Raw genomic sequence first — 20,334 nt, 5'->3', positions numbered from 1 at the left:
ATCAAAGAAAAAGTTTATATGTCTCATGATATGGGAAAAAGTATATATATCTCATGATAAGAGAAATAGTACATATGTCTTATGATAAAAGAAAAAACTACATATGTGTCATGATAAGGGAAAATGCACATATGTCATATGATAAGAGAAAAAGTACATATGTGTCATGATAAGAGAAATAGTACATATGTCTCCTGATAAGAGAAATAGTGCGAATGTCTCATGATAAGGGAAAATGTACATATGTCTTATGATAAGAAAAAATTACACATGTCTCATGATAATAGAAAAATTATATATGTCTCATGATTAAAAAAAAACAAACACAAATGTCACATGATAATAGAAAAAGAACGTAGGTCTCATGATAGTAGAAAAAGGACATATGTCTTATGATAAGGGAAAAAGTACATATGTTTCATGATAAGAGAAAAGTACTTATGTCTCATGATAAGAGAAAAAGTACATATGTCTTATGATAAGGGAAAAAGTACATATGTTTCATGATAAGAAAAAGTACATATGTCTCATGATTAAAGAAAAAGTATATATGTCTCTTGATAATAGAAAAAGTATATATGTCTCTTGATAATAGAAAAAGTACATATGCCTCATGATAAACGAAAAAGTACATATGCCTCATGATAAGAGAAAAAGTATATATGCCTCATGATAAGAGAAAAAGTACATATGCCTCATGATAATAGAAAAAGTACATATGCCTCATGATAAGAGAAAAAGTACATATGCCTCATGATAATAGAAAAAGTACATATGCCTCATGATAATAGAAAAAGTACATATGCCTCATGATAATAGAAAAAGTACATATGCCTCATGATAAGAGAAAAAGTATATATGTCTCACTTTTCTGATTAAAGAAAAAAGACATATTGATACCTCCTCTGAAATGTAGTTTAAATGTAATGAACTGAAATGAAAAAAAAATGCCTTATATGGACGAAATATACAAGTCTTATCAAGTGCTTATTGTTTCAGTTTCATAATGACCTGAAAGAAGAAATAGTAAACTTTAAACCTATCCAAGGTTCGAATGTAAGCGAGGCTCGAATCTTGATGACAGGACCGGTTGGTGCTGGAAAGTCCAGCTTCTTCAATACTATCGATTCAATTTACCGCGGGCGAATCACACAGCGAGCTGGCAGCGGAAGTTCAGAGCACAGTCTCACCACTGCAGTAAGTACCTATGATGAAATTTCAAGATCTGCACATACTAGTTCGCATAAAGTTTTTTGTTTAAATAAAGGCTCCACAACTACCGTTCTAAAGATTTAACAACACATATGAAAAATAACAACCACTTCTTCCATCAAAAGAGCAACAATGAAACAAAAGAACAAAAGCAGACAATAAAGTGAAGAATTGATGACTTCACCATGAGTTAGATAATGTAACCTGACTATATTTCTTTCAGTTTGTTCCGTATTCTATCGAAATTAGTTCTGGGGCTACCTTGAACTTCCGGTTGTGTGATACACGTGGTCTAGAAGAATCTATGGGTATTGATGTACTAGAGTGTAACTATCTACTAGATGGAAACATACCGTACTACTACGAGGTATTATTCAATTAGTTCTTCACATTGTTGAAACCACTATATGCTGAAAACATTAAAACATTACTGTGCAATATGTAAATTTCAATGTATTATAGTACATTTATCAAGTCTAACTAAATTTCAAAACCTTATTAAAAAAAAAAACAACCCAAAACAACAACAAAAAAAGAAAGAAAACAACAGCAACAACAACCCTCCAAAAATAATTTTCTTACTTTTCAAAATAAACGTGTTTTGTTAATCTATCATGGCATATCTAATTTTAGTTTAACCCTACGAGACCAATTACTCCAGAATCTCCTGGGTTCAAATCTGACCCTACTGGGAATGACAAAGTTCATTGTGCTGTGTTTGTAATTGACTCTACAACATTAGAGGTGTTGTCAACAAAAATTGTTGAGAAAATGAAAGGACTCCGTGGAGTTATGAATCAAAAAGGTAGATTTCAAAGTTATCAAAATATGTAAGATTTGTTAAAGGTTAGATTTTCATTAAATTAAAGCTTTTCTACTCTATTGCATTTGACTATTTCTACAATGCTATTGCATCGTTCTTAGATCCCTGTCATGTTGAAAAGATTTGTAGGTTCATTTGATGCATGTGGAATTCCAATCTCGGTTATAGTAACACGTACTCTAATGTTTCCCATATATAAACTTTCAGGAATACCACAACTTATTCTCCTGACAAAGGTAGACAAGCTCTGTGATTACGTTGAGACGGACGTGGCTCAGGTTTTCTACAGTACAAAAGTAAAAGAAGCCGTAGATAAAGCTTCACTACTATTGGGTCTCCCACGTGCTAACATACTTCCGGTTAAGAATTACGAAAACGAGGCTGAGCTTGACGACAACGTTGATATACTTGCTCTGTTGGCTCTACGTAAAATGCTTCATTGTTCTGAAGATTTCATGCTGAACATGAAACACAGGGAGAAAGATGTTGAAGTCGAAATGGGAAAACTGAAACTTGAAAAGTGACATGTGAAACTTTACAAAAAAAAAATGAAAGAAAAAAGAAAGGCTGTATAATGTACGCATAACATAAAATTCTTGTTGCATATTAATAACTTAACGAAAACAAAAATATTTTGAAAATGTACAATAATGGAACTAGACTAATTGTGAAAATGTACCTATATTTACATGTACATGTATGTCCTTGCAACATATTTGCACATTTAGTGTTAACCCATTTTATTGTATATGTGTATATGTACCGGTGCACACACAAGCACACGCATGCACACTCACATGCACGCGCGCACATATATACACATTCGATGTCACAGTAATGTGCAATAATACATAAAAACATTTGCACATTAAGTGTAATCCCATTTTTATTTGTATATATGTACCGGTGCACACACAGGCACATGCATGCACACACACAATAAAATGCAATAATACATAATAACATAAATGTAAATATGCAAAAAGGTTGGGGCAAAAGTTTAACAACATAAACAAGGCCCCTCTATTGTTTTAATGTAGTTCAAAGATGCTTTATTACAACAAGAATTATGTAAAGTACTACATTTGTTTAAACTGAGTCATATATATGCAAAAAAAGACAACATTACAATTCGTAGAAAATTATAACATTTTAACTCTTTAATGTTTATGAATCAACATCATAAGGTATCGTTTTTGGCAAATGGTAACAAAATTTATTTCACAACATATAAAGGTAACCAATGAACTTCAAGCGTTTGCACCATTTGATGTCCCTATTTAAATCATTGCTTCAATTTTCCCTCGTTTTCCCTCGTTTTCAATTTCCGAGGTAGAAAATTTCATAGTAATTCATCATTGTACTTTGTCGAGCCTAGTTTTATTCATCTGTGGCCATATAATTCAAATCAAAAGTTCAAAATTAAACACCATTCAAAGTGCAATTGAAATTATTTTGACAAATTAATTTAAGAAAAAAAAAAAAAAATAATTAAAAAAAAAAAAAAAAAAAAAAAAAAAAAACAACAACAAATCGACAACTCTGTACTTATTTATTATGATTTATTATATAATTCAGTATTATACTCAATGATAAATATGAATAATATAATGTTATTATAAAATTGTATTTTCGTGATTGTTTAAAATTTGTATAAAAACAAAGCATTTGTTGCTGACGTATCGTTGTAAGATCTGTCAGTATGACAGCAAGCTCGACTATTCTTAGTGCTTGATAGTAAAAGAGCCTTGATAATGCAAAATTTTCTAAGTTCATGACTAGAAATATATTTGTAATTGAACATATTAATAAACACTACTAAATGAAAAATACTGTATAAACTAAATCGTAAGAGAGGATCCAAGTCTACCCCGTTCTGTCTGTCCATTGTCCGTGTACTGTGCAATAATTCAAGTACTTTAATACGGACACTAACTTCATACGCAGATATTTGTCAAATTTTACAATAATATATAACATATACATCTCAAGTCATACTTTGCCGATCCAACAGTAAGGTACATTTATAAGTCTGTTTCTTGCACTGTGCTATTTAATTGTATAATTTGTGAATAATTTATTCATAACATTACATCTACTAAATAGGCATATTTTATTTTGTTATCTGTTGTATAAATTATAACTACACTATAAACTATGACTTTAGCTCACTTATTGTCCGTGGTATGATTCTTTTCCACTCGACATACATTCTTTTATCAGTAGAATGAACATTTACTAGATTGGTTTATGTTATGGTGGCTAATTTGGTACACTGCGCGTTGCGTTGTCGATAGCGACACCGCAACCGATATCGTTATCACATTTTCGTCTTGTCGCTAGCGACAACACGACAAAACGCCAAACGACGCGTTGTCGCGCCGTCGTCTTGTCTCTAGCGAAGCACGCCAAACGGCGCGTTGTCGTGCGGCGCGATGTCGACCTGTCGCTTGGCTTATAAGCCAAAACTTCGATTGGAATCGAGCGACAATGTGACAAGACGAAAGTACGACAACGCGCCGTTTGGCGCTTTGTCCTGTTGTCGCTAGTGCCAACACGACACACAAAGGCGTTCAAAATCAGCCACCATAGCTATTACCCAAGTTATAGCCATTATGTCCTTTAACAGCTTCCGTATTTTTGGAAAATTGACTTTTGGAGTACTGCCTTCCTTTTTTAGAAAACGAAAACAGGTAAATAACTTTTTTCTGATCGTGCCCAATAATATTTATTTGTGTGAAATAACTTAAATTAACGACATTATACCAAGATTTAAAGGGGAAAATAATAGCTTTTACTCTATCAATCGTGCGTTCCGAATTGAGTAATTAGATTTTACGTCATTTTCAATAAGTTTTGTCTTGAGTTTCAGCATTGATTATTATGTGTTATTGATAAGTGTGTCGTGGTATGCAGTTGTTGTACTAGACTCTATTAAGCAAGTTATTTTTTATATCAAAACATCAACATATTAATGATTTTTATTTGTTTGGGTCGTCAGACCAAACAAATAATGGTAGCGAAATTTCAGACTCTAATGCTTTTAATTGCAAATGCCGAAAGAAGTCCGCTTTTTTAAGCGGTTACTTCTCTTAATATGTAACACAAAGGCCGAAAAATTCAGGGGAGATCACTGCGTAAATATGGTCACATGACAGGCGCATTAATTTTCAAGCAAAATAATTCCCGAATGGTCGAAGATTTCTAATATTGTTTTATTCTTTATAGATATACATGCTTATAGTAAGCGCCATGATTATTTACACAAGTTAGCGTCGTTACAAACCCTAATTTAGAATAATATGATTTTCTTCATGCCGTTAACATATAAATTCACCGTGTCCGTGTTGCGCGCTCGCATAGGAAGCGACTGGTCTGGAGTTCAATTCCCAGTTAAGGCAACTTTTTTTTTTCAAATTAAACATTGGATTGAATATCAGTGTTGCAATTAGTCTTATAGCCAATCTACTACAATTAAAACGCTGGAAAGCATTAGTGGCACTATACAAAAACAAATTGTTTTATAATCTCACAAACCTTCACCTTTCTGACATTCTGAGACCCAAACAATTTCAGCGTCTTCTGTGCTTTGATTATACATGTATTTTGTTTACTTTCATTATCAGTAGATTACGGAAGCCATAGACACGCATATTTAGGAACTCGACACAGCAATTGATTTAATATTTATTTTCTTAAGACAAACATTTATAATTTATAAGACTACGTCACCTTTACTCCGGCATATATCATTGTAGAGTATACGGAAATGCCCGAATTTTGACGATTTTGTTACAATATCATATGGTATGGATAATCTAATTAAGCCAATCGGTTGCGATTGCTTATGAAGCTACTTGCTTTGTTTCACGGAAGAAATGAAAAAAGTATTCTATTGTGGTTGATTTGGAACGCGTTGCGCAAGCGACAACAGGAGAAAGCGCCAAACGTCGCGTTGTCGGACTTTCGTCTTGTCGTCCTGTCGCTAACTATGTACGCCAAACGGCGCGTTGTCGTGCGGCATGTTGTCGCGATGTGACATTGTCGCTCGGTTCAAATCGAAGTTTTGGCTATAACGCGCCGCACGACAACACGCCGTTTGGCTTGCTTCGCTAAAGACATGAGGACAAGACGACAGCGCGACAACGCGCCGTTTGGTGCTTTGTCGTGTTGTCGCTAGCGATAAGACGAAAAGGCGATAACGATATAGGTTGCGTTGTTGCTATCGACAACGCAACGTGCAATGTACCAAATCAGCCACCATAGTATTCATATATAAAAACATGCATGTGGCGTTTGTTGCCTTAAATGACAACCAGGGCGCCACCGTCTCAGTTCTGTACAACCAACATGGGTCCGTATATGGTGGTTTTACCAGTGTCAGTTAGCAGTCAACATCAGGGGCTTACGTTAAAGATGATAAAGCGTTTTTGTACTAGCTTAAGTTTAGTGAAAACTGTAAGAAGAATAAATTCCCAGTAAACCAGCCATAGAACGCGGTTATTCATAATAATACCTATGGACCAACCCCCTGTCCAAGATCTATACACTTTTCATGGTAACATAATAAACAGATTTGGAAACACCTTTCCATTAAATGGTAGCATGAGAAGATACGGGACTGCATACAACAACCATGGAATGTCAGCTAAACAGATAAACAACGGTACAATGGAAGTGACTGACCCTGAAGTTTACATGGTAACAGGTAATATATCAAATAATATTCTTTCTTCCTAACCTGATTTATACATTTTCAAAATTTGATTTCATTTCCAAAAATCTAAATTGACTCAATTTTATGGAATAATGTATTTATCCAACTTTTCTTACTAAAACTTACTGTAGCATGATTTTCCATGGAAATAAAATTGTTTTTCCAAAATTCAAAGTAAACGAGTGAGACCTAGGGGTTTTCAGTAATTGTTATTAGACGACATTTGATAATTTATACATGTAGGATTGTTAAATACAAGAAGTAGATTATTCTAAAAAAAACAAAAAAAAAAAAAAACAACAAACTATTCAAGTTTGATATTTTAAACTTATTATTATGAAGTGTTTTCTTTTTAGGGAAAATTACATAGCTGTTGGTAAAATATAGCCCAATAGCAGGTCAGCTACATATTATATCATTGGAATAAGGCTCAGTTTAGTTTGATTGCAAGTTGCTTGAACTTGAAATTACCTAAAATTAGCAAAGAGATTTTTATTCACGAGCAGATAATGAAATTATGAGACGGTTGAACTTCCATTTTTTGATTAAATATTCTTTTGTTTCTTTTGAGTTTTCGTAAATCAAGTAATAATGCTTTTAAAAAAATCTGAGCACTTTAATTATGAGAATGTTTCAATATGAATCGGATGCTTTAAAACAGTTTCATAACTAAATGGATTTTGTCACAAAAACATATGTCTCCCAAAACTATGCATGGTCACCCATGTGAAGTTTCATTGAAATCCCACCTGTAACTTGACCTGTGAAAGCCGGACAATATTTTTTTATTTATAACTCTGGCGAATATTATTTGCAGCGAAGCAAAATGTGCTGGTGATGTGTGTGCATAACTAGGGATAGTTCTGCTCTCTCCTGTAAAGTTTGGTTGATATTCAACCAGAAGTTTGACCAGTGAAGGCCGGGCAAGATATTTCTGCTTTTAGCTCTGGCGGCCATTTTGTGCATCGAAGCGGAATGTGACCGTGATGTCCACAACTTGGGATGGTACTAATTACTCCTGTAAAGTTAAGTTGAAATCCCACATGAACTTTGACCTGTGAAGGATGGACAAGCTAAATGCGGACGAACGGACAGACAGACAGACGGCGAAGGCAAATACAATACGTCTCCCAAAAATTTTCTTCATATTGTTTTGGTTAAAAAACATGTAATATAATGTATTTGTGCTATTTTATACTAATTTGAAAATGATTACAGCCGGTAAGCTAACATATTCTGAAAAATTCAACATGGTGGCCATCTTGGATTTCGGCAAGCATGTTGGATATGCAAAACCCAGATCCAAGGCTTGAATATAAATAAATATGCAATACCATAATTTTAAATTGGTCTTATTTTATACTGTTCTGTAATGACGACAACAGCTGAAAACTATTACATTCTGAAAATTTTAATATGGCGGCCATCTTGGATTTTGGCAGCCATCTTGGATTTGCACAACCTGGATCCGAGGCTTTAATATATATAAATGTGTAATATAATAAAGTGGTGCTTTTTCATACTGACCTGTAAAGAATACAGCTGAAAAACTTTAATATTTTAAAAAAAATAATAAATGGCGGCCATCTTGGATTTTGGCAGTCATTTAGGATTTGCACAACCTGGATCAGAGGCCTGAATATTAATCTGTAATATAATGAACTGATGCTTTTTTATACTATTCTAGGTATGCCTACAGCTGTAATACCCAAATATTCTGAATTTTTTATATATGGCGGCCATCTTGGATTTTGGTGGCCATATTGGATTTTTAAAAAGTGGATCCCAGGCTAAAATGAATTGAAATACTATTTCCTGCCACCATGCCAAGTTTCATGCTTTTCACAAGAGGTGCACAATTCACCCTATTTTATGCAGGGATTTCTTGGACTAAGAGGGTTATACCCGCTTTAAACAAAATGGGAGAGTACATGTGACAGAAAAAATCAATAGCAAGAGGTAACCCGTGTCGCTGAGAAACCGAAAGTAAGGTGTTTTTATGAATCTAAAATACATTTTCCACTTTTTAGGCAATAGAAAATAAATAACTAGATTCTCATCCAAATTTTGGGAAAAAATGGGGCGGGTGGGTGGATTTTAATTTTTATTTTTTATTTTCCATTCTCGGTCTGGAATTACACACGAAGAGGTCAATATTTGGGAATTTGTTCTATATAATAGGTTCTAATATTATGTGTATGTAAGAGATATATAGATTCAGATTGAGAATGGAAGCAACATGATAATAATTATCTTGATTGTAATGATCTAGCTGTTTATATTGAACCTTTTATATTTTTACATCAAACCAATTGATGTTTTGACAAAATAAAAAAAATATATAGATCTACATGTATTGTTACATAATAAGACATCTTAATTTTATAAGAGTTGAATAAAGATGTACTATGTCTATGCCGATCAAAAGTGCTTTTACATGAGTAAATTAATTAATTCAATCAATGAAGCTAGACAAAAAGACAATCCTATTTATATATCACATTGCAAAAATAACATCTAAGCTATTGAAAATTTGGCAAAGAAAGTACAGAGATTTACCTATTATATTAAAAAGCTATCTTATTTATGACTAAAGATATTATAAAGATTACATACAAAATCAAGCAGCACGCTGACCATGAAGCTTATACATTTTCTATATATCGAAATTCATTTTTAAGGCCACAAAGACCGGCACCCTTTATTTATTTTTTGTGCAGATGATTATTTCAGACCGTGACATTTCTAGTATTATATGATAACAACCTGGGTGAATGTCAAAATGACGGCTTTTCTTAGTTTGGCTTTCAATGAAGAAACAAAACAAAATGTGGACGGTAGAAATAATCATGGTCCTCACTAGGATTTTCAAAATCCTGAGACTCCCGATTCTGCTGTTTCTTCTTGATTAATTCCATCATGAAGCTTGTATAATATATCTGTGATTCCATACACCCCCTCCCTTAGGAAAATATTCCTTACACAACACACACTGGCAAATGTCTCATTCTAAACTAATGTAAACAATACAGTAAGTAAATTTAATAAGTAAACTATATTTAAAGTGTTATTGGACAAATTGTATCAATACAAGGCTTCCTTTTGGTGACTTCTTTTTGTATTATAAAAATCGGCATCGCGAAAATATGTGACAAACGAAAAAATGTCTGTTTCCTGCATAACCATTCACAATTCTAGTTGTTGTTGATTTTGATTTTATCAGATTAATTATTTTATGAGTATTTTTGAATTGTTATTCAGCTGCTATTTCAAAGGGCATTGTAAAACAAAATTTCAAAATTTGTAATTTACGGCAAAATTTTCCGATGCTGTTATGAACTGCTGTTTTAGTGTTTATTTGATTTGTCTAAAATGGTTTTTTTGTGGTTCAAACTTCAATATAGTTAAAGTTCTTTAACACATTTCATTTTAACTATCAAAACAGGTTATTTTTAGCTTTTAAAAATTTTATTGGGCCCGAGGATTTTTCACGGTAAATTTTTTTATCTCGGCCCACATGATCCGACCTTTATTCAGCCAGGACCGAGACTGACGGACTTTCGGCCGCACAGATGATGATACACTTATATTATAACTTTCAGTACACAGTATAATCAAGCTAAAAACTTGATTCTTTTTCTTTCTTTCTTTTTCTTTTTTTCTTTCTTTCTTTTTTCTTTTTTGAAAATAAAAATTTTTCGGGCGAAGCAATTTTTGCCGGGCGTGCGGGGATGAGAATCTGGGAATTTATTTTCTATTGCCTTATTTATATTTGTCCGAGAATAATATAAAATATGATTGCATGTAAAATTAAAACATTGGTTCATTTTGGTCCAAAGAACATGCCGAGTCGGTGGGTGTGGCCGCGATTTTGTGTACCTTATTGTGGAGTTGCAGTAATTGAATAATGGACACATTCCTTGGAATGACATAGTTAAAACATTCTAGTGTTCCACGGTATCATTCTTTTCCACTCGGCATACAACCTTTATCAGTAGAATGAACATTTACTAGATTGGTGTATGTCGCTTACTTGTTTTCAACAGATAATGACCTGTGCATTTGCAAAGAGGGTACCGCTTTAGTAAATTTCGCAAACAGGGTACCGATATGGATATTCACCATGTCAATTCGACACTGAAAAAATAGGCATAATGTCACTTTTAGAAGTAACATGTAAAATAATTGCAAAAATACTTGTTATACATGTACATCAGTAGAAAGCACAATTACATAATACTTTTTGCTCATCAGTCCGAGCATATCATCGAGTTAACTGAGTGAAAATAACACAGCTAGAACACGAAAAACATTCATTTTTATTTCGGCTTAGTTTGTTACGTTGTCGTCACTTGAGTCGTTACATGCAACAAAGGGAAATAACAAAATGATGACGATAATAATATAGATTTGTAGTATTTATCTACCTTGGTTTGAGCGTTTTATCTTTATTTCTTTACAGTTACTAAATCTGTGACCATAATATTCTACTATCTATGATCTAAATGTATTTTTACAAGATATTATAATTCAAGGTTTGATATTACCAAAAACATGGTTGATGAGCAAAAACAAATACATAATTTACTCAAGTTATAGCCATTATGTCCTGCAACGGCTTCCGTAATTTTGGAAAATTGACTTTTGGGTTAGTGACTTCCTTTTTTCGGAAAACGAAAACAAACAGGTAAATCACTTTCTGTCTTATCGTGCCAAATGATATTTATTTGCGTTTAAAGGAACTTAAATTTACAGCATTATTTACCATGATTTAAAGGGTAAAAAAACCAATTGTTTTTATTCTTAGCACTAAGCATATCAATGTATTATCAATCGTGTGATTCGATTTTAGGTCATTTCTAATAAGTTTTGTCTTGAGTTTCAGTATTGATTAAGTATGCGTTATTGACTAGTGTGCCGTGGTATGTAGTTGTTATTAGACTTCATTCAATCAGTTATTTCAATTAACAACACATCAACACATAAATGATTCCATACATGTATTTGTTTACTTTCGGTTTCAACAACCTACGGAAGCCATTACAGAATTCGACGAAGACATTTTTATACATTTTATGAGACAACTAACTCTATGTCACTTTTATTCCGTCATATATCATTTAAAGCAGAGTATACGTAAATGCCCGAAGTTTGACAATTTTGTTTCAATATCACATGGATAATCTAATGAATCTACTTCATGTACTTGCTGTGTTTCATGCAAGAAGTGAAAAAAATATTCATATATAAAATCATGTATGCGACGTTTGCTGCCTTAAAGAGAGTACATGCATTAATTATAAAAAATGTTGTTCCTTCTTCTTTTCTTTCACAGGCATTGATTGTAATAATTGACAACTCAACAGTCGTTAAAATGGAGGGAAAATTAACAGAGAAATATATGGACCAACTCGAGCAATGGATAGGTACAGGACCCAAGACATTTACACTTCTCTATGCCATAACACGTGATGGATGCGATCCTAAGACTTTCCATCAGAAATGTAACAACCAGGGTGCCACCGTCACAGTTCTGTATAACCAACATGGGTCGGTTTATGGTGCTTATACCAGTGTCAGTTGGCAAGAAAACCCAGGGAGATACATTTACGACGATAAGGCGTTTTTGTACCAGCTTATGTTTAATGAAAGCTGTAAGATGAATAAATTCCCAGTAAACCAGCCAGACAAAGCGGTTGCTCATAATAGTAATTGTGGACCAATCTTCGGCGAAAGTTATGATCTAAGCACTTTTCATACTAACATAAACAGATCTGGAAACATTTTTCGATTAAATGGAAACATGGCAGGATTTGGGAATGTGTTCAACAACAAGGGAATGAACACTGGCAAGATAAACAACGATACAATGGAAGTTACTGAACTTGAAGTTTACATGGTAACAGGTTATCAAATATTATTCTTTGTCAACATCATCATAGCCTGATTATATTTTCAAAATTTGATTTTTATATCAATATTTCATATTACAAACTCATTAATATGGAAAATGTTTTTACCCCCCCCCCCTTTACTTACCACACGAAATAATACTTTATTACAAAGTTCATAGTAAACAAGTGAGACCAATGCTTTCTGAATTATCATTGTTATTTGACGACGTGACATAAGTAAAACTTGTAGAATTGTTTAATCCAATAATAATTTTGATATATACTATTTATGTATATGTAAAATGGTTATATACTTATAGTACAATTCTTATTCTGACAGATTATATTTTAGATGGTCAACGTACAAAGAAAAAAGAGAAAAAACTTTCACCGTGGCGAAAAATAAAGGACTGGAACGAAAAGGTAAGATAGTTCAAGATTAATTGATGTTGTAGTTGAAGGTAGGGTTTATTGTGTCCGTGCGGGATGACTTGGGTCTTATATATTGGCGGAGATTGTGAGAAATATGTATATAATGGCATGAAATCTAAATATGAAAGTGACGGCTCGGGTTATACTTAAAAATAGCCGTTTATATAGGGCCATTTAACCTGTCAACGATCTTTATAACTAATAATATACAAGTGATTTCAAGAAATGTCGAGGTATTTAAAGGCAGCGGGAATAATTGATGTTGTTTCAAGCAAAATTGTCCTTATAGATAGCTCATAATTTGTAAGAAATGTAAGGAAAATAATGGGAGACATTTTCTTCTGCTTGTATGAGAGAAACTGCTTTCAATTTGTCTCATGATAAGAGTAAAAGTACATATATCTCATAATAAGGAAAAAGTACATATGTGTCACGATAAGAGAAAAATTACATATAAGTCACGATAATAGAAAAAGTACATATGTGTCATGCTGAGATGAAAAGTACATACTTGTATGTCTCATGATCAAACAAAAGGGTACATATGTATGCCTTTTTTGACCGCCTACGTGGTCGAGGGGTTAGAGTCGATGACTTTTAATCCAGTTACCTCTCTGGCGTGGGTTCAATCCCCGGGAGATGCTTTGGTTGTTTAGCACGGAGGAAGTAGTCTAGTACTGGTGTAACTGTCCAGGAACGATGGTTATAAACTAACCGCCTATATGACTGAAATACTGTTGGGAAAAGGCGTAAAATGAAACAAACAAAAACAAACAAACAAATGCCTTTTTGTAACTGTAGTTTTATATAAACATTTTAGTGAAAAGGATTTGCTGTTGTAAGGACAAAATTACCAGTCTTATTTATTTTTCACTGTTTCAGTTTTATAATGACCTCAAAGAAGAGATAGTAAACTTTAAACCTATCCAAGGTTCGAATGTAAGCGAGGCTCGAATCTTGATGTTAGGGCCAGTTGGTGCAGGCAAGTCTAGCTTCTTCAACACTATAGATTCAATTTTCCGCGGCCGAATCACACAGCGAGCTAGCAGCGGAAGTTCAGAGCACAGTCTCACTACTGCAGTAAGTACCTTTGATTAAATATTGACATCTGCACATAATACTCCGCACACAGTTTTTATTCTTTTTTTAACGACTCCCCGTCCCCCGTTCTAAAAAGAAAACAACACATATTTACAACAACCTGTCCATTGAAAAAGCAACAATAACACAAAACAAAGACAGCAGCATAAATAGTGAAGAATTGATGACTTCACAATGACTTACATAATGTAACCTGACTATATTTCTTTCAGTTTGTCCCGTATTCTATCGAAATTAGTTCTGGGGCTACCTTGAACTTTCAGTTGTGTGATACACGTGGTCTAGAAGAAACTATGGGGATTGATGTACTAGAGTGTAATTATCTTCTAGATGGAAACATACCGTATTACTACGAGGTATTATTCAATAAGTTATTGAATATTTATTCATTTGTTGAAACCTCTATATAAATGAGTATCTGAAAATACTAAACACATAACAGTGCAATATATAAATTTCAATTTATAATAAACTCTATTTAGATAATCCAACACAATTTCAAAAACAAATTATAAAAAAGCAGAAGGAAGAAAAAGAGAATAAAAAAAGAACCAATTAAAACCAACCCGGAAAAGAACAAACAGTTCATCCGACAGCAAAGATTCTAGCGACACTTTTTTCTCAATTTTCTTATTTTCAAAATATCATTTAATGTCAATTTATCAATGCATATCTAATTTTAGTTTAACCCAACGAGACCAATCACTCCAGAATCTCCTGGGTTCAAATCTGACCCTACTGGGAATGACAAAGTTCATTGTGCAGTGTTTGTAATTGACTCTACAACATTAGAGGTGTTGTCAACAAAAATTGTTGAGAAAATGAAAGGACTCCGTGGACATACGAATCAAAAAGGTAGATTTCAAAGATATGAAAAATATAACCTTTTACCTTTTTGTAAAAGGTGAAATTTTCATTACGTTTAAAGCTTCTCTGTTGCATATGGCTGTCACAACAATGCTGTTGCATCGTTCTTAGATTCCTGTTATATTTAAAAAATGTGTGTTATTCTCGTATTAAGGCAAGTTCATTTGATTAATGGTCAATGTAACTCGTACGTCTAATGTTTCCCATATGTAAATTTTCAGGAATACCACAACTTATTCTCCTGACAAAGGTGGACAAGCTCTGTAATGACGTTCAGAAGGACGTGTCTCAGGTTTTCTACAGTTCAAAAGTGGAACAATCAGTAGATAAAGCTTCACAACTTCTCGGTCTTCCACGTGCTAACGTACTTCCGGTGAAGAATTACGAAAACGAGGCTGAGCTTGACGACAACGTTGATATACTTTCTCTTTTGGCTCTACGTAAAATGCTTCATTGTTCTGAAGATTTCATGCTGAACATGAAACACAGGGAGAAAAATGTTCAAGTCGAAATGGGAAAACTGAAACTTGAAAAGTGAATTTGAATGTTTATATGGGAAACTTTACAAAGCATGAAAGAAAAAAAGCTGTATAATGTACGCATTACATAAAAGTCTTGTTGAATATTATGAGGTTAACGAATCAAAAATGTTTTGAAAATGTACAATAATGGGAATAGTTTAATTGTTATTATGTATCCAGTATTAACATGTACATATATGCTCTTGCAACATATTAAGTTGTTGCACGTTTTAGTATAATCCAATTTTTTTGTATAAATGTACCGGTGAATACACACGCATACGCACGCACGCACGCACTCATATACACACGCGCAATGTCACAATAATAAACCAGTGTTACCCCTCTACCGAATTTGAGTAGAACCTCAAAAGTTACATATTCTTTCATTTACAGTTTCAGCAAGGTTTACTTAAGAGTGAAAGGTTTTCGGCGTGGTAATTTCTTCTGAATTCTTTGTTTACAGAGTGTTTGTTTTGCACGAGGTTTCACGTGCGTAGTTGGTTACTTTGGGGAATTTTTCACCAAACTGTATCTCAGTTTTGTCGTATAGATCTTGGGCTTGAAAAATGAAGAAAGAATAGTAAAATAAGTTTCCAGTGTTTAATGTTGTTAACAGAATGGTCTAATGAAAGGATGAATACAAACATGAGAAAAATAATGAATAATCATGATAACAAAATGTATGTGAACAATAATGAAAAGAACTGAAAGAACATTACACTTTATGAATTTAAACATAATAATACAAGTGACAAAATATTAGAAAGAAGTAATAATTTACAAAATATAAAATAAAACATTTATATTAAACATAAGAAGATAATGAAAATACAAGAACGTATGGGGAAAATTGCTTAGTGAGAGGTTGTCAACAAATTATTGATAAAAACAACTTTTTAAAGAATTGTTTAAGAATCATTTAAAATCAATATACTAAGCTACAGAAAAAAATTGACAATAATAAATATATGAAATGCTTACCTTGAAAAATGAAGAAAGAATAGTAAAATAAGTTTCCAGTGTTAAATGTTGTTAACAGAATGGTACTGTGTAACAACACACTGGCCTTTTATATGAATTTTTAGTCAGCATTTCACCTGCTTCTGTTTGCAGTCTATGTGACGAAACTCCTAATCTAGCAAAAGACTGGCAAACTTAACTATTTGTAAAGTAAGTATGGTTGAAATCTTAAATTCGGAATAGTTTGATAAAACAATGATTTGCTAGAATTATCAAGTCTATCTTGCCAATTCTGCTTGAACTGATCGTGTAATCTTTGTTTACCTAGAGACAAAAATTACCATTACCAACAGTTTGCTGCAGTCATACATCATAACAAAATAAGTTTTTTACAAAGAGCACCAATTTACTTAATCCGATGCGTTTACTAGATCATCTTTTAGCATATTATATACCAAAGACACATATTTCTTTTCTTCTGTATGTACGACTTTAACTCGGTAATTTATTATATTATAAAAGTGTATAGTCTGATTTTATTGACCTGTCAATTATGAATACATTATAGCACTTATTTAAATATTCGATCCTACTTCGGTTTTGTCCGTTTATTTTACGAAAATTAATATGGAGTATATAGCTAACGTTCGGAAAACTCCCACTAGCTTAATGTAAGTGCTCGTAGCATCCGCAATAGCAAAGTCGGTTAAGTGATGTATGAGAGGTCCGAGTTTGATCCCTTCTTTTGACACTTTTTAAGACATCACTTATTTTTAGACATATTTTCTTTATTTTTAAGTATATCATAATGAAAATGGTCAAGCGCTTTCAAAATTTTCTACACAGATATGAAACAACTAAGAAACACTGAATTGTCACGTTTTGTATTTTACGGCACTGAAATGACATTTATTGATCTTAATCCGAATGAATTTAAAATATTAATTCTTTAACAATGATATATACAAAAGTATAGTATAAAAAAAGCGCAAATGTTGAAAATAATTATGAATAAGAAAAAAATACCTGGACATACGCTGTCTCGATCTTACATCACGTAGGACATTTAGAAATTATATACCCGTAGTTTACCCTATTGCGCTATAAAGGTCAGTGTCACTAATGCATAGAAACCAGACGAATTTAATCATATCTTACTGCTTAAATCTCACGGAATTTACCGAACATTTATCGAATATTAATATATTCTGTGCATTGACCGTATAATCAGTATGGAATTGACAGGTTAATAAAATCAAACAATACAGTCTTAAAACTAAATCTACCTAGTTCACCCTAAATAAAATCATTTTGTGGTCTTTTTCAATCTAAGTACTTTCTTGCAAAAATGTAAATATGTTCCTTTCTATTTTCAAATCTTTAGCAAAAAAAAAAAAAAAAAAAAAAAAAAAAAAAAGAAAAAAAAAAAAAAAAAAAAAAAAAAAAAAACACGCTTCCATATTTAAACTTCTCTTTGGATCTAGTTTTTCTTCTTTTTTTCTGGAAACGCCGGATTAAAACCTGAGACTTTTATTTTCTTTAGCCAAACAATGCCCTAAAATGTAATACTTTTACTTTGAATTTTCCAATTTTCCTTGATGAAATGACTGAAGATCAATGAACCTCCTTAAAGAAGTAATAAAAAGAACGTGTTTGTTAAACACAAGTTGACTTCCAACCAAATATGAAAGATATCTGTCAATAAATATAGGCTTTATTTGCAAAAGTAAAAAGAAATCTATTTTTAGCAATTAACTGACCCCTAACTCAATCCAAAGGAAGACGACCATACAAATTATCATCCTACCAAATATAATAAAAAAACATCAGGCAAAAGAAGCAAGCATGTAGAAATATATTTTAGCATCCTTACCTTGACACACTGACCCCTACCTCAATCAAAAGTAAGAGTAAAAGGTAAGTTATCTTCCTACCAAATAAGAAATACATCTGTTAATAAATAAAGGTTGTACAGGAAAATGTGTAAAAATATTTTTTAGCACTGGTGACCTTGACCCAACTGACCCCTAACTCCATTCAAAGGAAGAATACCATGAAAGTTATATTCCTACCAGATACGAAATACATTTGTCAATAAATACAGGTTGTTTGAGCAAAAGTGTAAACATCTATTTTTAACACTGGTGACCTTGACCCAACTAACCCCTTACTCCATCCGAAAAATACCCAAATTTTATGATCCTTCCAAATATAAGAGACATCTGTCAAAAGAATAAGGATTTTGACATTGGTGACCTTGACCTTAACCCAAATAACCCCTAACTAAACCTACAGGAAGAGGACGTTCCCCAGCAGTTTGTATTAAACATGAATGACATCAACTAAAAATTAAAGGCTGTATGAGCAAAACTGTTTAAATTTGTTTTTGTTTTTTACACCAGGAGATCCTTTACTCCATTAAAAATTAATGGACCACTTCAGGTATCCACCTACCAAATATCAAAGATATCATTAAAGGAATGAAAGAGATATTTAAAATAAATCCAACTTGCCGGAATACCTTAACCATACAAGGCCCTATTTTCAAAGAGATAAAAAGGGAAATAACTGGGAAAAATGGATGGCACAGTTATATAACTTGGCAATATCATGTACTTTGAATAGATAAGTAATTGTGGTAATTATTACGCCATTAGTATAGATAAAACTTAAGATATATCCAACTTCCCTTTTAAAGTTAACCAATTATTCATTTTCTAAGTGCTGAAAAGAGCAATAACTTGGTAAAATGAAATGAAAGCCATAGTTATGTCACTTGCCTAAATCATGTACTATGTGTTGATAAGTAAGTGTGAAATGTATGAAGCCATAGTATATGTAGAACTTGAGAAATATCCATCTTGCCGTTTAAGGCTATCCTTGTATGGACAGACGAACGTGCGGGAGCTTCAATTACTATATGCCCGGGTGCATAAAAACCGTTTTTATAAAAGCCTTATTCAAATATTCAAAAATGTTTGTTTTGTTAGGCTGGTCCGCCCGGGCTCCTTGCTACTGGTTCTTGTGGCTGGGTCATATGAGGGTTGCGTTCATTGAACGCCGCCTTTCCTTGTTGATCTTGTTTATCATATTCTTAAACCTTTATTAGATATACTCGGGAACTAATTTCATTTTTGGTGGTCTAAGATTGAACACCCCTTTTAAAAGCTGGTTTTGATAAGGATGTTGACCCATTTTATGGTTATAAATACAGGGTAGAACCGCATGGGTCTATACCCATAACTAGTATTATATTCTAGAATTTTACTGAAAGGACAATAAAATCTGCAATCTTTATTATAGTTGCGCTATAGGGATTTATTTGCCTTGTGTTACACCAGCTTCTGTACAATTTGAATTTACTGACATAATCTTTACGATTTCTTGTTCGCCAAGCGGCAATAAGTACTTTCTTTAGACTTTTAAGAAAAGCCAATCTTATTGAAACGTCTAAGGACATAGGTCAGACTGCCAGACTGAAGATTTTCGGATTGTAGAATTCGCGTTTTTGGTTGTGACAAACGTTTCGGGAAAAGTTTAAACCTGAGTGGTTTGGCTATTGCTAAATCCAACAAATACGGATACCATTGTATCTTGATTTTTTTTACAAAATGTTTCAGGTATAAAATAACTGCCATCATTTCCAACAAATAAATATGGTGTCTTGATTGTTTCCTGGTCAACGACCCCGGAACATAACTGTCCCCAAATTATTCCAAACATGGTCTTCGAAGCATCTGTTGTAAGAACTACGTCCCCCACAAACTGAAGAAGTGATCGATCCCTCATTATGTTTGCTGGATG

At 33.0% G+C, this 20,334-nt stretch overlaps 2 protein-coding genes across 3 annotated transcripts; both read left to right on the top strand.

Moving 5' to 3' along the window:
• Positions 1 to 981: 981 nt before the first annotated feature.
• Positions 982 to 3,462, top strand: LOC132719736 (interferon-induced protein 44-like). Its single transcript, XM_060703586.1, has 4 exons — positions 982 to 1,197; positions 1,436 to 1,579; positions 1,846 to 2,017; positions 2,243 to 3,462. Exons 1-4 carry the CDS (start codon positions 1,078 to 1,080, stop codon positions 2,557 to 2,559), a joined length of 753 nt encoding a protein of 250 aa, XP_060559569.1. The 5' UTR covers positions 982 to 1,077; the 3' UTR covers positions 2,560 to 3,462.
• A 7,838-nt stretch (positions 3,463 to 11,300) lies between these two features.
• On the top strand, positions 11,301 to 15,615 carry LOC132719735 (interferon-induced protein 44-like). Of its 2 annotated transcripts, none has more exons than XM_060703584.1 (7): positions 11,301 to 11,439; positions 12,088 to 12,658; positions 12,999 to 13,069; positions 13,961 to 14,158; positions 14,392 to 14,535; positions 14,863 to 15,034; positions 15,268 to 15,615. In XM_060703584.1, the coding sequence occupies exons 2-7, from the start codon at positions 12,127 to 12,129 to the stop codon at positions 15,582 to 15,584; spliced, it is 1,434 nt and encodes a 477-aa protein (XP_060559567.1). In that variant the 5' UTR covers positions 11,301 to 11,439; positions 12,088 to 12,126; the 3' UTR covers positions 15,585 to 15,615. The 2 variants fall into 2 exon arrangements, with proteins under 2 accessions (XP_060559567.1, XP_060559568.1); XM_060703585.1 differs by having other exon boundaries at positions 11,430 to 11,530.
• The last annotated feature ends 4,719 nt before the right edge of the window (positions 15,616 to 20,334 follow it).

This window comes from Ruditapes philippinarum, unplaced genomic scaffold (assembly GCF_026571515.1).
Source record: "Ruditapes philippinarum isolate M1 unplaced genomic scaffold, ASM2657151v2 ctg11845_1_1_1_1, whole genome shotgun sequence".
Classification (NCBI taxonomy): Eukaryota; Metazoa; Mollusca; class Bivalvia; order Venerida; family Veneridae; genus Ruditapes; species Ruditapes philippinarum.
This window is presented reverse-complemented; position numbering and strand designations above follow the sequence as displayed.